The 16220-nt window shown below is 37.7% G+C and overlaps 1 protein-coding gene across 5 annotated transcripts in view; it reads right to left on the minus strand.

Annotated features, from left to right (window-relative positions):
* NLGN1 (neuroligin 1) overlaps nt 1-16220 on the minus strand; it is a gene marked incomplete at both ends in the record, with an annotated part of 311850 nt that overhangs the window by 204157 nt on the left and 91473 nt on the right. For 3 of the 5 annotated variants that reach the window (XM_082319320.1, XM_082319319.1, XM_082319318.1), the window contains one exon: nt 5417-5476. The exons of the other annotated variants lie outside the window; for them this stretch is intronic. In XM_082319320.1, the coding sequence (XP_082175446.1) occupies nt 5417-5476 (60 nt within the window). The remainder of the gene's footprint in view (nt 1-5416; nt 5477-16220) is intronic. 5 annotated transcript variants of the gene reach the window in all.

The following is a 16220-nucleotide window of genomic DNA, read 5'->3' on the forward strand; positions in this document are numbered from 1 at the left end:
GATTGGTTACTGTAAAACCTATGTGTTCCTTACATAGAATATTATATGGATATGTGTAGCTCTTCCATAAACAAGCTTTTGTCCTAAGATATTTAAGTAGAGCACGGTACCAATCAGTGCAACTCTTACTCATTTAAAGGCCTTTTAAAAGTGTTTGACCTTTCAGTTCAAATCTATCAGATGCCTCACAGATGCACCGCTACTTTAATAAGCTAGGGCCCTTCTCAGTGCTAATACGTAAACATCAATTAACACCATCTTTTTAACATGTGATATAAAACTAGATGTCCTGACACTATTAAAGTAACTATTGAATCCTGATACTATTAAAGTAACTATTGAACTTCTTTTAGGAGTGGCCGTGAGGTTTTAGACACATTTCAAGGGTTAAAATACAGCACTCTCCAAGTTTCAGACAAATACAATTATCTCCTTTTTTTGTTTCTGTCCCTGTCAAACCAACAGATCATTTTGTGCACTCTCAAACACTTAACTACCTTTACCTGAAAGAGATTTGAGATCCTGATGGAGAACTACATGAATGTATATTCTAACATTAAAAAAGGCCTGCGCTTTTACAGGTAGGCATCTGGAACAGATTCTCATTAGAGTAGGACCTCAATAGCCAGGTAGGTAATAATTTTAAATTATTAAAAGATGATGGTTAGAAGTGCAAAAGCTCACAGACTCTTCACTGTACAAGCAATGCTTGGCAGTGCTAAAAGTGTAATGGAGCCCTGAAGAGATGCATAAATTAAAGGTCTGTCACAATTTTTACAATGCACATTTTCAAGTATTAATAACATCATTGCAAAAATTCAACATAATCTGAACTGAGGTTCTCAGTGAAAAGGGAAAAAAACTAATTGGCAAAATTTAAATATGCAAGAGACACTGGAATCTGTACTTGGGAGTTGGAATCACAGAACTAGCATGAACGGGTGACAGGACGAACAGGAATCACAAATACGTCTATGCGTATCAGTCAACAAGTTCACCCAGAGCGTTAAGATCGGTGCTGCTCCAGCCTGGCTGGAACTCCTTGGAGGCTACAAGTAAGGCTGGAGCATGAGGTTGCTTTGCAAGGTAGACAAACGTGTTCTGTTGTTTACTAAAGTCCGAAAGTGTACAACTGGTGCCAGACTAAAAGATTGTTTCTCTCCTTATTTCTTACCATGACGGCTGAAAGCAGATGAAATGCTAAACTTAGCAACCTAGTCTATTTTAATACTAATGGAGTGATAGGGTTTTTTGGAGAAGATCCTCAATTCTGAAATGTGCTCTTTTGCGCCAATGACGCTACAGTCTGTTAAGCATAAGAAGGGATTTGCAGATGCATTCTGCATCATTAGCAATTTAAAATTTGAGTGGATTTTTGTTTGTTTTCATTTAAAACATGCTCTGGACCAAGAACTTCTTTCAGTCAATGAAGTCCAATAGCCCATATGAGACAGAGCATCAGACTAAATGATCAGAATCATCACAGTTACAGCCTGTGAACAAACAGCAACATCTGTTCCTAATCTGTCTCCCTTTTCACAGGAGAGATTGGAATGGAAAAGGGAAGAGTAGAAACATGTAGCAATTACAGTGCAGACCCCGCTTCGGAGGCACGTACTCTCGGTTCCCTGCTTTACTATGGACATGGTGCCTGTGTTCCTCAAACTTAGCGTCTGTATTCCTCATTTCTAAAAATGGAATAGCAGCATTCCTCTATCACGGAGGGATGCTGTGAGACTGAATACATTAAAGACGGAGAGATGCTCAAATAGCATTGGGGACTAAATAAGGATCTAAGACTGACAGACTGATGCGCTAGGTAAGGTGTGTATGACAGAACGGTGGATGCAAAGAATTCATTTGTGAGCAATGCTTCATGGATCTTTCATACAGCACTAACTACCTAGAAGTCCAGTTCTGATCCCCGAGTACATAGGCTGATTAATTACTTGTGTTGCTGTATTTTAAGTCATGCTAAGGATTTTAGCATATGGGAACTACAGGTGCGTAAAAGAGTCACTGGTTCTTGCTACAGCCAAATTAAATCAAGTTAAATCATCACCTTACCAAAATTAAGACTGAGATAAGATATTAAGATTAAAATAGATTACTTTTAAAACTCAAATCTTGTTTCTAGACTGGGGAAGGTACAGTTTATTCAACTGCTGAGCAACTTAAAGTTAAATCTTGCATCTACACTAGATATTGCTTACCTGCACATCAGCAAATAGGCAAATCCACCACTGCTATAAAAAGGGAAAGCCCCAACGCTCACTGGTTGCAGGAGCTTTTGCCACTCTTGTTTTTGGTCCCTGCTCAAGTAGTTCAATACTTATCGAAAAACAGGTAAGCAATTTCCAGTGTAGACATGAAAGGGTTACACAGAAATAAGAATGCATCCAGATTGGGGAAAAAAAAAGACATTTATATAATTTCTGACTTTTCATACTCGTAGAATTTGAAAACACCTTCATTTTTTAAACAGCAAATTTGCAGATCATTAGCTGGTAATGTGCACCACTGCCTTTGGGTCTTTTGAAAACAAAAATGAAAAATGATCTAATTAAGTCTGGTCTACTTGTTGCAGCACATACCAGAGATCCAAGCTTGATTACTGATTCCAGTGCTTGTGCTGGCAAGGTTTGGACCGCAATACTGTGGTAGTGACATGTAGCAGCAGATGGGAGTAGGGTTATTGAACACTGTTTTAAAATGGAATTTTATAATCAAACTCTGATGTTTGAGTGACACAATACAGAATACTTTCCAGGCATTTGATCCAAGAAGCTGCTATGAAATATCTTTCTTCAGGAAAGGTACCATACAAGAAATGGACGTGGGAGCTCTGAATTTCTTAATACAGAGACCATCCTGGGCATTTTAGAAATCACTGGACTTTGTTTACGTGGCATGGATTCTGCAGTTATATGACACGGCTGTTTTTCACCGTGTATAGCCCGGTCTCCCTAATATTCCAACTTCATCATTCATTCAGTTTGGTATTTGTTTTATTTGGTCTGCAGTTATTCATTTGTAGATTTTTACATTGAATAAAAACTACCATACTGCAAAAGGTGAAAAATTTGATGGACAGGTTAGCAGAAATCTAGACAGCTAAGGTGGCTTTTTGCTTTGCCACTTTCTTTCCAGCTACTCATACCCAAATACATATGACTTGAAGTCTGTGAATTCCTCAGTTCTGCATACACAACAAGTGCTAGAGCTCCAGTGCAGAAGAGCAGGTTCCCAAAATGCAGGTCAGGGCATCTGATACCGCTCCTCCACCGAGGGACGGCGAAATGCAGGGCCTCAGCAGACAGGGTTCCTACCAACCCAGCACGCATCCCTGCAGCCTTTAGTGTCTACTGATAATAAAAATTTAAATTTTCCCTGTCTCTGTGACTCTCAGAAGCAGTGAAAGTCTAATTACTGCCTGCATTCTTCTATTGGCACGGAAAGGAGAACAAAACTGTCACTTGTATGCCAGAGAAAATTAATCCCAGTCCTATAAATTACAGAGATTTATTAATGTTGTAAGTGTGTTTCTTCCCCCCTAGTTCGACTGCTGTGTTCTTACAGTCCTTTCTGTCACTCGCCTACAATTGTCAATGTGGGAGACGGGTTTTCTCTGACATGGACGCTTGTTCTCCAAAGACCGAGATCCCTACTCTCACCTGACTATACGTACTAAGCCGCTTTCTGATAGCAACCACTCTCTGCTGAATTTTAGCAAACCAAGTAGTCTCTTTTAAGCGTGTCTAAGCAGGGACGGACTCAACAAATGTTAAGCCATTAGCATCTGTCTTGGCAATTATACAGCAATTTAGGAGAGCCATTAAGGTCCACTGGATGAATAACCCAGGTTTCAAACTGTTTCTTAAAATATATTGTTAAAACAAGACAGAGTCACTTTTACAATGGCTAATTCAATAACACAGGTCTTGGAGAACACACAAGAACGTCCCTTGCAATATTTTGTCATGAACTAATGTAAAAAATGACGTGGCCTCATAGAGCTAAGTGCATCTGAATTATCATACTTCGCTCTGAATAATATGAGAGCTTTCTAAGGAGACTTTCAACTAGGTTCTTCTTTCAAATGTTGGGCCAACTAGTGGGTTTTCACTCATGTGCTTAACGTACACATTCAGTAGAGGATCGTAAATCAGACGTATAAATTTGTGTGCTTATTTGTAAAGTCTCTGTTCGGTTACTGGGTAAGAAGTTAAATGCTCGTATTTGCTTTCCTTCATCTTTTGTGATAAGACTGCATGTTTCTGTTTGAGTAAAACAGTTAATGTTCTGTGTGATGAAAAATTTCTTAATTAAGAGCCTTGCAGTTTACAAGTTAAGCTTCATCTTAGCATCCGGAAAAAAAAAAACCCCAGATATTAACAGAGAAGCAAGTAGCAACTCTACCAGTCTCATATGGTAATTTGATTTACTCACTGACCATAAAATATACAAAGTATGTGTTTAAGATTCAGAATTTTGAAGCACATCAACTTGAAGGGACGAGACTGCTCAAGAGAAAGAGCCCCTTGTTACCATTTTCACAGCCCTGAAAAAATATCAAATCTGCATAGCTTATATGATTAACAGATATAATTCCTAAACAGAATAATATGCTTGACATTTCAAACTTTCGATTTTACTTGGTAATGGGGTTTTCTAAGGGTCAGCACAAGCAGATAGGCATCTCTATATGCTTGCAGAAAACCAAAGGGATCAGATTCCTTTAGACTACACCAGTTTAGCTCCACTGAATTCACTGGTGCTGCGCAGAGCCACACCAACTGCAAATGTTACCTACCGTTCTAGGGCTACCTCTCTTCTACAGGGAGGTGGGGTAGTCTTGCATTTATTTATATTTGTTCATGGCAATGGAAATGCAGAAGGTTTTGTATTTGGGGAAATTCAGTTGCTTAAGAGACACTTCCTAAGAATTTTCTGTATTTTTCCTTTAATAAACGCAACATTTCATATGTTTATCAAACTGAGATCAGTCAGTGAAAAAAGAAACATCTTTGTACTTGGTGAAATACATAGGGTTAGAAAACATGCAAAAAGGTGTACAGAGAAACTTTAAAAGAGTGTTAGTTTAAATAGTATGGACAAAATTCAGTCAAAAGGTGGGATGCAACATATCAAAAGTCCATTTCAAGAAAACAAAAAACCCTTCTCTTTAAATATTGTTACTGTTTTGTATCAAAACGTAGAACTTAACAACATTCTTTCTTTTAAAAAATTAAAAATATATATATGTATAACAACAAGCAAGAAGACAAAACACATCAAAAATGGGAATTAAAAAAAAAAACTCTTCAAAAGAAGACAAGAAGTCAAAAAAAGAGGGGAGAAAAAAGATTTTCAGGGATCCTTGTCATGCAAATCAGTTTGGCGGCAAAAAAAATACCTTCATCTTCAGCACCGTCATTATCACCTAAATCATCTGTCTGTTTCTTTGTAAGGGGACCTAGGATTGAGAACGGAGAAAATGGAGGAAAAAAGACAATTCAAGAATATACAAGACTGAGGAAAAAAAACAGTGAATATTAAATTCCCATGGATGTTTCAAGAAAAACATTTGCAGGGAGGGAAATCTTAGTTTATAACACCAATTTTTCATTACGTTTTCCAAACATTACAGCAAAACCTTCCCTAGGGGGTATGGCTATTAGAAACATCTAGCACAAGAATCAAAGAGTGCCCAGTGCTTTATTGTTTTTAAATGAAGAATCAAAGCTTGTTTACTAAAAGCATACCCACCATAAACTATATTTATCCAGTTAATTTGTTTTTTGTTGTTGTTGTTATTAGGAACAGCAGAGACAAGAACTGCCAAATTACCTCTTGCATTTGATGCAATAAGGTGGCTAATAAATGTCTTGACAGTTGGTTAAAACAATATTTTCTCTGAAATGCTAATTCACATTTCCAAGTTCAACCATTTAAGCTCATGCTTTACAAAGATAAGCATGGGTTTGGTTTTTTTTTGGACACACTCATTACATATTCTTTTAAATAGAACTGTAGACTCCCTTGAAACCTTTGACTACCTGCTGAGATATTTGTAAAGAAACATGAAAATTCATATGTAAATAGAAACAAGAGTGAAATCCTAGACCAACTGAAGACAACGATTTTTGCCATTGATTTCAATGGGACCAGGGTTTCACCCACAGTATAGAAAAGTTGCATTAAATATGGGAATTGAAGTTTTAGCTTGGGCAAGACGCACAATATCATAATTCCTTGTTTCTAGAAATGGATGGCAAGACAAAATTCTTTCATGCCTAGCACCTGTATTATTAACAAGTATTAAGAGATTCATCGTATTTTCCAATGGGAAAAATGCCCACTCCTTTACTGAGTAATAAAAATATACACCAGAAGGAAAGTCAAAGGCTATTCTGAAAATATTTCCACATCATATATTTTACACACTTACGCACAAACAAAAGACAGTTGGAACTCAGCATTATCTTTCCTTTTTTTTCAGAGCTCTCTCATTTCCATGACATTCTGTAATTTGCATGCAAAAAAGCAATCAGTACAAACACAGGACTAAGGAACAAAAAAGAAAAAGCCAGCCAAGCACAGAGTAGAAAACAAGAACTTTCTCATGCATAAAATAGCAATAGACCAAAACAACAACAAAAAAAGAGATGTGTTGATATTTGCAGTAGATGTAGGCAAGAGACATGCATTAACGCTAAGCACTATGGAGTATTAAAACATTTGTATTTAAAAAGCTCTCTCTAGCTCTGTTGTTTTACAGGATATTAGTCATTCAGCATTAAACCTGTCGTTCATAGGCAAAATACCATGTATTTGAGTGATGCATTTAAAAAAAATTCATAAAATGTTTGTACCAGGTGCATGGATTTGAGAAACAGAAACAACCCATGAAGTACCATGAGATTTTAACTGTGAACGTAGGAACAGGCCCATATTATTGAAAACCAAAGCCGAATACCTTAATTACTGCGTCAGTCAGGAGTATAAACTCATTCTAAATACAGAACACTAGAATTATACATCATAAATTAGACACGAGCATTTTTATAGCCACACCTGCAACAATCATTCTGTTAAATACAGAGCCTTGGTGAATGCAATAGCTTTTCCTAATACAAGTCCTGAATGTAATCTTTACAATATACAGTATCTCGATAATGTGACCCTATCCAAATACACCCATTCAAACGTCTTGCTGCCCATCATTCTCGTACCACAGCAACTTTACTTCTGAAAGAATAAAACTAGAAAAGTGAAAGACGTATGCAAAGAATAACAATAATTTCATGGTGGGATTTCAGCACGGTGAACAGGAAGAATGGACTTAAAATTCTAAGAACTATGCACTTAATGGAGCTATGCACTTAATAATGGAGAGTCGGACACAGCCAAAGATATAGAGACGTACACATTTTAATGGCTTCTTGTTACTTTTAAATTTTTAAAAGTCACCAGAAAGGAACAAAGTAGCACCTAGAAAGGCAAATAGCACACGTTTCTCTGAATAACTTGTACAGAGAGAGTAATTTCTTTCCTGGATGAAACCAAGGTAATGAATGTTACATTTTTTTAATAGCTGGCCTTTGTGAGGTGTTTTGTATAGATCACGGTTCCAGATCTCACCAGCGATTACATAGTGCAAACATCTCAATGCAAATGACTGATCTCGTACCATCTCTGATTTTACAATACCATGAAGCATAATTGAGGCTAGCGATTAAAAATAACCTGAGTAATTTTAGTATTTATGCAGTTGTGAGTTTCTCTGGAAACCATAAAAAAAACCCAGACCATCTTCCTTATAATCATGTTGCAATACAGATTATACACAATTCCTTTTGCAAAGGGGCTGACCTATTTTTAAGCTGTCATAGATTAAACATGCTTTCTAATACAGCTGTATATCTATTTCACAATACAGGGGCTCTGCTTGCCTCATCCCGCAAGCAGAAGGACCCATCCCTGCTGGAGACATGTGGCAGACCCACCAGGCACCACTCAACAGTATTCTGTTAAGAAAGAGATGAGACACGATTTCTGCCACAAGTTCGCTCCAGTCTGCAAATATAACAGACCACATCCATTACATCTCAGCAACACCTAGCTTAGAGATACACAGACCAAAAATGCTTGGGACAAATTTTCTGCTTCCTGGAGTTACAATGCTATCTGAGGTCTAGAAACCAAAGCAGAGTTTGGTCCTTTGTGCACCAGGCATGAAACTATTTACCTATTAGCTGTACTTTACCTATCCATGCGGGGATGCTGTGAAATTTAATTTGTATTTGTAAATTGTTCTGCAATTCCTAAAGGAAGCATCAGCTCGAAACCCATTGTGCACATGGCTGTCTAAGATGGCATATGGCAACATCGAGTGGCTCAGTCTCGAATCCTCAAAGACGAAGCAGAGCTCTGAGCTTGACTGCTTATGTTCCGTGTTGCCCGTTTCACGTCTAGCTGCTGAAGAAATTTTCTGAAATCATGAAAGTAGTATTAAGAGAAGGTCTGGATTAGACTTCCACCTGTTTCAGCTGTAGTTCTCATCCTAAGAAATGGCTTTTGCCTGTGATTCTCTGGATAACAGACTGCACTGACTAACAGCATCGCTGTATGATCATAAAGAAAGACTGATGTCTTGAGTCCTTACACAGGAAAAAATGCCAAAATCACTGTCAGACAAACAAAATAAAACCTTATGGAAAGGTCCTACAAAATGTAACAGCAATAGCCTTTTCTAGTAAAAATAAATCACGACTGAAATTGCTTAGTAGGTGTATAATTTTCAGCTACTTTCTGCAGGTTTGAATTAATATTCGACAAAGTTTGTGATTTTGTACATTAAATGTATCCCTCAACTAGATTTATTTCTTTAGCCCTGACTTCTTATTCAATATATGATTCTTTAGGGTTCTTGATCATTTTAATATTCTTTTCAAGTAACAGAAACTAATTTTAAAAATAGCGATACTAAGACGTGATGGACTAGAAGCCAATGAAACAAAAGAGAGTATACATGTTATAGAATTATGATCAGCGAAAGTCTCTTGTCCACCATTACTTTCCACTGTTGTTCCACTGTAGCTTCTCTTCACCTTTCGTGAAGGCCCACATAGTCCTCCTCTTTGAGCATTTCATTTCACTTATAAAAATGGGCATCCATTACAAAAAGATCATTTTACTACATTTAAGACATAAGCCTTCAAATAGACACACTGCCTTATTGTGCTGGCCTAAATTTTAGCTGAAGTTTATGTAATAAATATTAAATATCAAAGTAATCAGGTACCATAAATAATGGGGGGGGAAAAAAAGGACACTAAAGCCTCTAAAATGCTGAGGCAAAGATGATTTACGTATCAAGAGCCTCTCTAAGGTTTAGTCTCATTTAGTCTCATGCTGCTGCATACCCATAACTCTCATTAATGCTAATGGGAAAGCAGACCCCTAAGTCAGTTTAAAAAGGGGAAGAAGTGATTACTGCATTTTATGTCTCCTAAAGGCAATGAATAGTCTTACTACAAAAGCTAAAGGAATGTTATGTGCAGGAGGAACTCCTAACAAACTCTCTACTTATTTAATTTAAAAACAGTTCTTACATTATTTAAAGTATTATTCAAATATTTACTCTATTTGTACTGCAATCAGTGCTAAGGAAGTAACACGATGCATTTTAAAATCTCAATAGTTGACTACTGTATGCTTGCAGATGGCTTTCCTTTGCTCAAAATAAGAGAAATAACATACCTCCTGTCCAGTTAGCTAAAGAGTAATTATGTGCTCAGAAATAATTAAAGTCCAGCCATATTAATTCTGTTTTTTTATCATTCCCTTTGATGAAGGACTAAGGTACTTTAGCTCCCAAATACATTAAAGCTGATTATAAATTCTCTCTTTATGGCCTTGATTCGGAAGAAATTATCTGTGGCCTTTTGGACCGCATGTGTGTGGGAGGCATGGAAGCTGTGGATGTCATTAGCTTTTTGGCCTGGGAAAGCTATTCATCATAAAAAAGTCATACTGCAAGTTGACACCATTTTGTAAAACAACAGTACAAATCCTCTAAACTTAATAAATCTGTGATTATGTATACAGCCATTGTTCGGGCCAAAATGTTCTCCTTCGGTAATGAGAAAAGTGGGAAAGAAAAAAAGGACCTTTTACATTAGGTTAAGTAGACTCCATGGATCTAGCAATTTAGAAATGTCCATAGTAATAATCATTCTTTGAGTTAAGGTGTCTGTTCAATAAAAAGGGAAAGAGATGAGATTAAGGCCAACTGCTGAAATAATACAGGTATTAGAAAAATTCACTGAGTGGGTTGCAACACCGTGGAATCTGGTAGTGCATATGTTAAATACAATTATATATTTGCCTTTAAACTTAGATAAGCGCCTCCATCCATCGCTATTTTGTCTTCATTAGCTCATTTTTTAATTGAGCATTGAAGATATGTGAAGTGAAATTACCTCACCTTTTTAGGCCCTGCCCTCAGATCCAAATATAAAATAACCAATCCTTTGTTATTTCAACTATCATTTTTATGCAACACTCTCCAACTAAAAAAAAATCTCTGCCGAATTATCACAGTCTAGCAGATGTTAGCTGAGGCACAATAACATGTTGTACCTATCTCCTGTTTTTAATTTAAAAGAAATTAATGATGAGTTATTATTAACAATCTTCAGACCTCAACATTTTCAGTGAAGCGAATTAAAAAAATCAAATTCTTATATGTTGAAATTAAAACATAACTATATAATAATTTTTCTTATAAATGTAATGACAAATTGGAAAGATACAGCATAATAGTCATTTGATGAATAATTTTATAAAATCATCTTCTTTCATTTGAAAATTAGAAAGCTGTCAGTAAAAAGAAAAGAACTAGAATTCCTTACAGAAATGAGATTTGGAAGGTACAAATGGCAGCTGGGTCTTAAGAAACACTTAACGGAAAAATATCTTTCTATTATCAAACTTTGTTGCAATAGACAAAACCTACTTTATATTTTCCCTTATTACTGTCTTTCACCACATGCTCACTGCTTTGTTTATTTTTCCCCTTTAAATTCCTTCTATTTCCATACCGTACTTATTTGTAGAGTACATCAGCAGGGAAAAGCCCTGATCAACTTTGCTTTTTGATGATAACATTTGCACTCATGTTTTAACAACAAATGATGGCACAAACCTTAGTTGTTTCACATCTTACTACCTGATTTGTGATGACAATCAAGTACTGTAATTAGAGCTGCAAGTAACTCAAATTTGCATCCGCAAGTGAATGACAGGTGCAAACTGAACCCACAAAAGGGTTGCCAACTTTCTTTGAAAATTTACATGTATAAATGCTTTGTCACTAAAGAAGCTATTCTGACACTTCAAGACTAACTCCTGCTGTGTCTTTTATAACAGCATATTGCTGAAGTGTCACACAGAAAGAATGTCTAAGCCCCAACCTTTTTATTCACAAGATTAATCGCACTGGCTGGATCTTGATTTCCCTTAAATCTGAAGGAACTTCATTACAGAACACTAGATTTGTGTGAATTTAAATGAGATCAGAATCTGGGAACGTAGATAGAGTTTCACTCCTCTGCTTCCCATTTTCGGTGCAGCCTGAAATTCAATGTATTCTCAGAGGTGAAGGCGCTTCACGCTCACGTGTCCTGTGGAGAGCAGCCCAAATGAAGTGTCATTTCAGGCTCTCTTTAAATCCCAGTCCCTTTGCAATAGGCCACTCTATAAATCAAATTCCCTTTCTAGAGGCTTTTGATTACATGACATGCCTTACATGGAGTCACGCAGCATTACTAGAAAAGCAGGCAGGATAAGTACAGATCACCGGGTGAGGCACGGTCCCCGGGGCGCATCCACACAGCAGGCAAGCTCAGCCCCGAAGATGCACGCAGCATGTGCGCCTTATCCCTCGGGATCTCTGCCTGCATCGGGCACCCTTACAGTGTCCCACCGGATACTCTTTTGGATGGGTAAAGCTCTGCTCCACTCTGCCCCTGCACAGCACCGCAGACAGTGGCACCACTCCCGTAAATGACATTTGCAGGACAGGTTCAGAGATGGCACAGGTACTTTTTTCCTAACTTCCCATAAAATACAAAGCTAATATCCTAGGTGAGCTGCCTGCTAATCCTTATAGGGTTGCAATGAAAACATAGCTCACGCATGGAGTGCACTTAGTACAAGAAGCAACTCAGTGGAAGAACCAACAGCCTGATAATTATTCTAGATATCGTAGCTTCTGAACCACTCTGACTTCTGTTCTAGCTAGTGGGGAAAAAAAATTACATTGGAAAGGGGAGAGAGGGGAGAGAGACTTATTTTCTTTCCAGTGGAAGTAAGGAAAGGAACAGATGCTTATGATAAAGCAGTGGCTGACCCACCCATTGGAATTCCATGTGAGGAAAAGGATGCTTCAAACAGACCGGGGCTCCGCTGGTCAATGTTGACACCGAAAAACAAAGCCCACGCATTTAACCAGGAACGCTGCAGTGGGAGCACAAAGCTCCAGAGGTGAGGGGTGGGCAGGTAACAGGTGAAAAATGAAATTTGTAAGCTGTTATATGGCCATTATCATCAGCCTTTACCACTCCAGTGCCACCACACTTGCCTATATCACAAGTCCATACAGCTTTTAACATTTTCCTTGCATTAATAATTCATATTGTTTTACAGATACTCATGTTCCAGAGTGACACACTGCTATAATGAATTGAATGCAACATTACACAGCTGTGCCACCACCTGAGCTTTCAGATCATGAATCAATTCTCTCTCTCTCTCTCTCCAGGTAATGACTACAATCCAGACCCTAACGAAGACGCATGCACACGCTTAACTTTAAGCCTCCTAGTAAGTTCTCTGAAGTCAACAGGCTAAATCTTCTAATGATATAAAGATAGATCCACTACCATTAACAGAACTGCTCCTATTTGCATCTGGGCCAGGAGGTCAACTGAGGAGTAAAAGTTAACCAGGAACGAGTATCCAAAATTTCTAATTTTCCTCAGTTATTCTGTGGATAAATCTAATCAACAAATAGAATTTCAATCTCTTGAACATACTACCAAAGCTCTGTGACGAAATTAAATTTTCTTTTTTATGAATGCATTGCTTTTTAGTCTGTGTACATAAAGTGCTACATTCATCTTCTACAGCTCTCAATCAAATTGCTTCCTAATTTTAAGGAAGATACGAACTTGTTTTAGACCACAAGCTTTAAAAAAGTGATCATATTTAGCTCATGCAACAGAACTGAAGATTTGTAATTTTAAGATCCGAATTTTCAGTTCCAAAAGGAAGATTTACAATTGCCAACAATATATCTACATTAATCTTCATTATCTTTCAAAGATCTCAACAGTGTTGCTCTAATACCAGTGCAAGTCAGGATGCAGTAAGTGCATCCTTTGTATAGGGATACATGAAGAGACACAGCTGAGAAAACCACCATCAATTTAGGTAAAACTGGTAAATTTTGTTCTCTTTTTTGCTGCTTTTGTGCCTTTTTTGTGTGTTATTTTGTTCCAGACAGGTAGGGTGGGTCATCTACTACAATATGTTATCAGAAAGCATTCTCTGCTACCTTGCTACCTCTTGACTTAAATACCAAAATATAATTAAAGCCATACTTAAAAAAAAAATAAATCCATCTTATTTTACTTTTTAATTCATTGTCTCCTTCTGTTTACAGATCTGGAATGGAAAAGATTCAGCCCAAACCAACAACTGGACAAACAAACGCAACCTTTGTAATCTTGCCCCCAAACACCTCTCTTTGGAAAGCAGCTAGCCCAGAAACAGCGGTGTCGGCAGAGGAGAGCGCTTTGGGATTCTTGCACAAGCAATTACCTTTGCTAGGGACAAACACTGCAGTCTGCCTTCTGCTGGAAAAGCCTTCTCCCCAACTAATTCTATTAACTGCAGGGGCTGGTGTTACAGCAGCTATATAGTTTTGTTTATGGCACAGCTGAGCATACAGTCCAGCTCTCTTGAGACCCAGTTTCATAGCCTAAATAGCAGAGCAAAATGGTCTTCATGTAACCATGTAATTGAACATTGCAGAGAAAATCAAGTTAATTGTGCATAATATTTTCATATAGAGTTTGGAATGAAATAAGTTCTCCCACCCTTCTCCCCAATGTACTTCATGTCATCTGGTTTTAAGCCACATGCTTTGAGCTCTATATAATTCACTGTACCACTGCAACCTGTGCAGTATTTTACCATCTAGAAATCCACCCTCTTGCATACCATAGAGATCATAAATAATACGCAAGTCTTACTTTTCAATTTTCTGAATGAGCCCCTATCAGTAAAACTTAATGCTCCAGCTACCTCGCAGAGCTGAATTTCTTCAGAAAAGTGGTAAAGGGGAGGAGAACGGTCCGTGTTGTGTAGCTGACTGCAAGCCAACCCTCTCCTTGCAAACACTCAGCAGACAGAGGGGCAGGGAGCTTTTGGCAAAACGCCTCGTTGATCAACCTTTCCATTCCCTCATATTAATCCCAAATCACTGCATTTCTTGTCATGTTTTGAGTAGCGCAAAGAAAATCTGGTTCTATAGTGAGGAACCGAGGTAGACGCTATGTATGCCGAGTCATTGCCAGTAGGCTAAATTAGACAGAACTGCACCTTCCTTCGTTCCTTGTAGAGCCTTGTCTTCAGCATCGGCCAGAACGTCCCAAGCGTCTCACGCTGATGCTGGTACCCAAGTCACGGAGTTTCCTTGTTCTTACTATCGTACCCAGGTTTGTCTCCTGTGATCTCAAGGGCAGAGCTAGTACTTCTGATACTTTACATCTGTCTGCATGTACAGTTATATTTAAATGCTTTAAAACATTCACACAACAAAAGTTTCTTCCTGGAAGGTAAAGGTGGATGATTTTCTTTTAGTTATATATGGCTATATAGATATACATGTACACACACATCCAGGCAGGTTCTCCTGTATGACTTTTTAACACCGAGAGATTCTTCCTACTGATTTGAAGTTCTGAGCATTACTGAAATATGAATAGAAATACATAAAAGAATTAATAAATACTGATACTAATAACCTGGTGTTCAGAACTACAGTCTTTCCATTAACTTGGATCTTAAAAAGAATAAAGATGCTTCAAGTCAAACGTTTCTCCACTAGTCAAAGCTTTCAAAGCATCCTGAAAAGACCATTTAATTGGGACTGTGGTCACCAGCTTTGAGAAACATAATTATATCTGCTCTCATTACCACACCTTTTGACAGAATCAAAGTGCACAGCTCTGAGAAACAGTGATGGGAGAACTGAGGGGGCAGCATTTATGTAAAAGGCTGTCAGAAGAAAAGTGCCTTGCCTCACTTATTTTCTTGTATTTACATACTGTATTTTTAGAAGAGCATAATTTTAGGCAGGAAAACTCAAAACATCTCAGCAATGGAGCCGTCACAAAACAAGAACAGCACAGCCAGCACTTGAAGATAAGTGGGATCAAATACTTGTCATAAGAAAAAATCATTTTCATTTTGACATGTTTTCAATATTAGCATGGTTCTTGTTTTGAAACTACAGTTGACTTGCTCGGCATGTTATATTAAGGATTCCCAAATGGATAGATAAAAACCTTATACTGAATGGAGCATGAAAGGAAATCAGCCCATCACTTCTAATCTAGCAGAACTTACAGACAGGCAGTGATACTCGGGACCACGTATTTACACAGCTACTGTCGACTCCTATATGGACAGAAGGCTCAAAACCCTTCTAGTAGAAGCTTTGCCTTCGTGCTTACTATTTAATAATTGAATACCTTAACACAGAAGCCGGTAAACAGGAAATGATCATCAAAATAAAATAGATTAACAAAATGTCAAGTCTAGGACCTACAATGTATTATTTACAAAAAGCATAGCAAATTTAAGAGCAAAATGTCAGAGTAGCCCTTGCTTCCATTTTCACAACAGCCATTTAGGTGAGAGTTGACGGGTTTGGGACAATATGACATTTCTAATTCTTTATCTGCTGACAATAACCCTGCTCTCTGGAGGAAAGCAACAAAATGCACAGCAGACAAAAGCATAACATTTCTCAGCATTGGACACAAGGTACTTGCACTTACTTTTATTTATTTTCCTTCTCAGAAGTCTACTTGCTTAGGATCCCAGTATGGGCACAGTTACCAGGGTTTTTATACTGAGCTACA

Source organism: Platalea leucorodia, assembly GCF_965183815.1.
Source record: "Platalea leucorodia genome assembly, chromosome: 8".
NCBI classification, from domain to species: Eukaryota; Metazoa; Chordata; class Aves; order Pelecaniformes; family Threskiornithidae; genus Platalea; species Platalea leucorodia.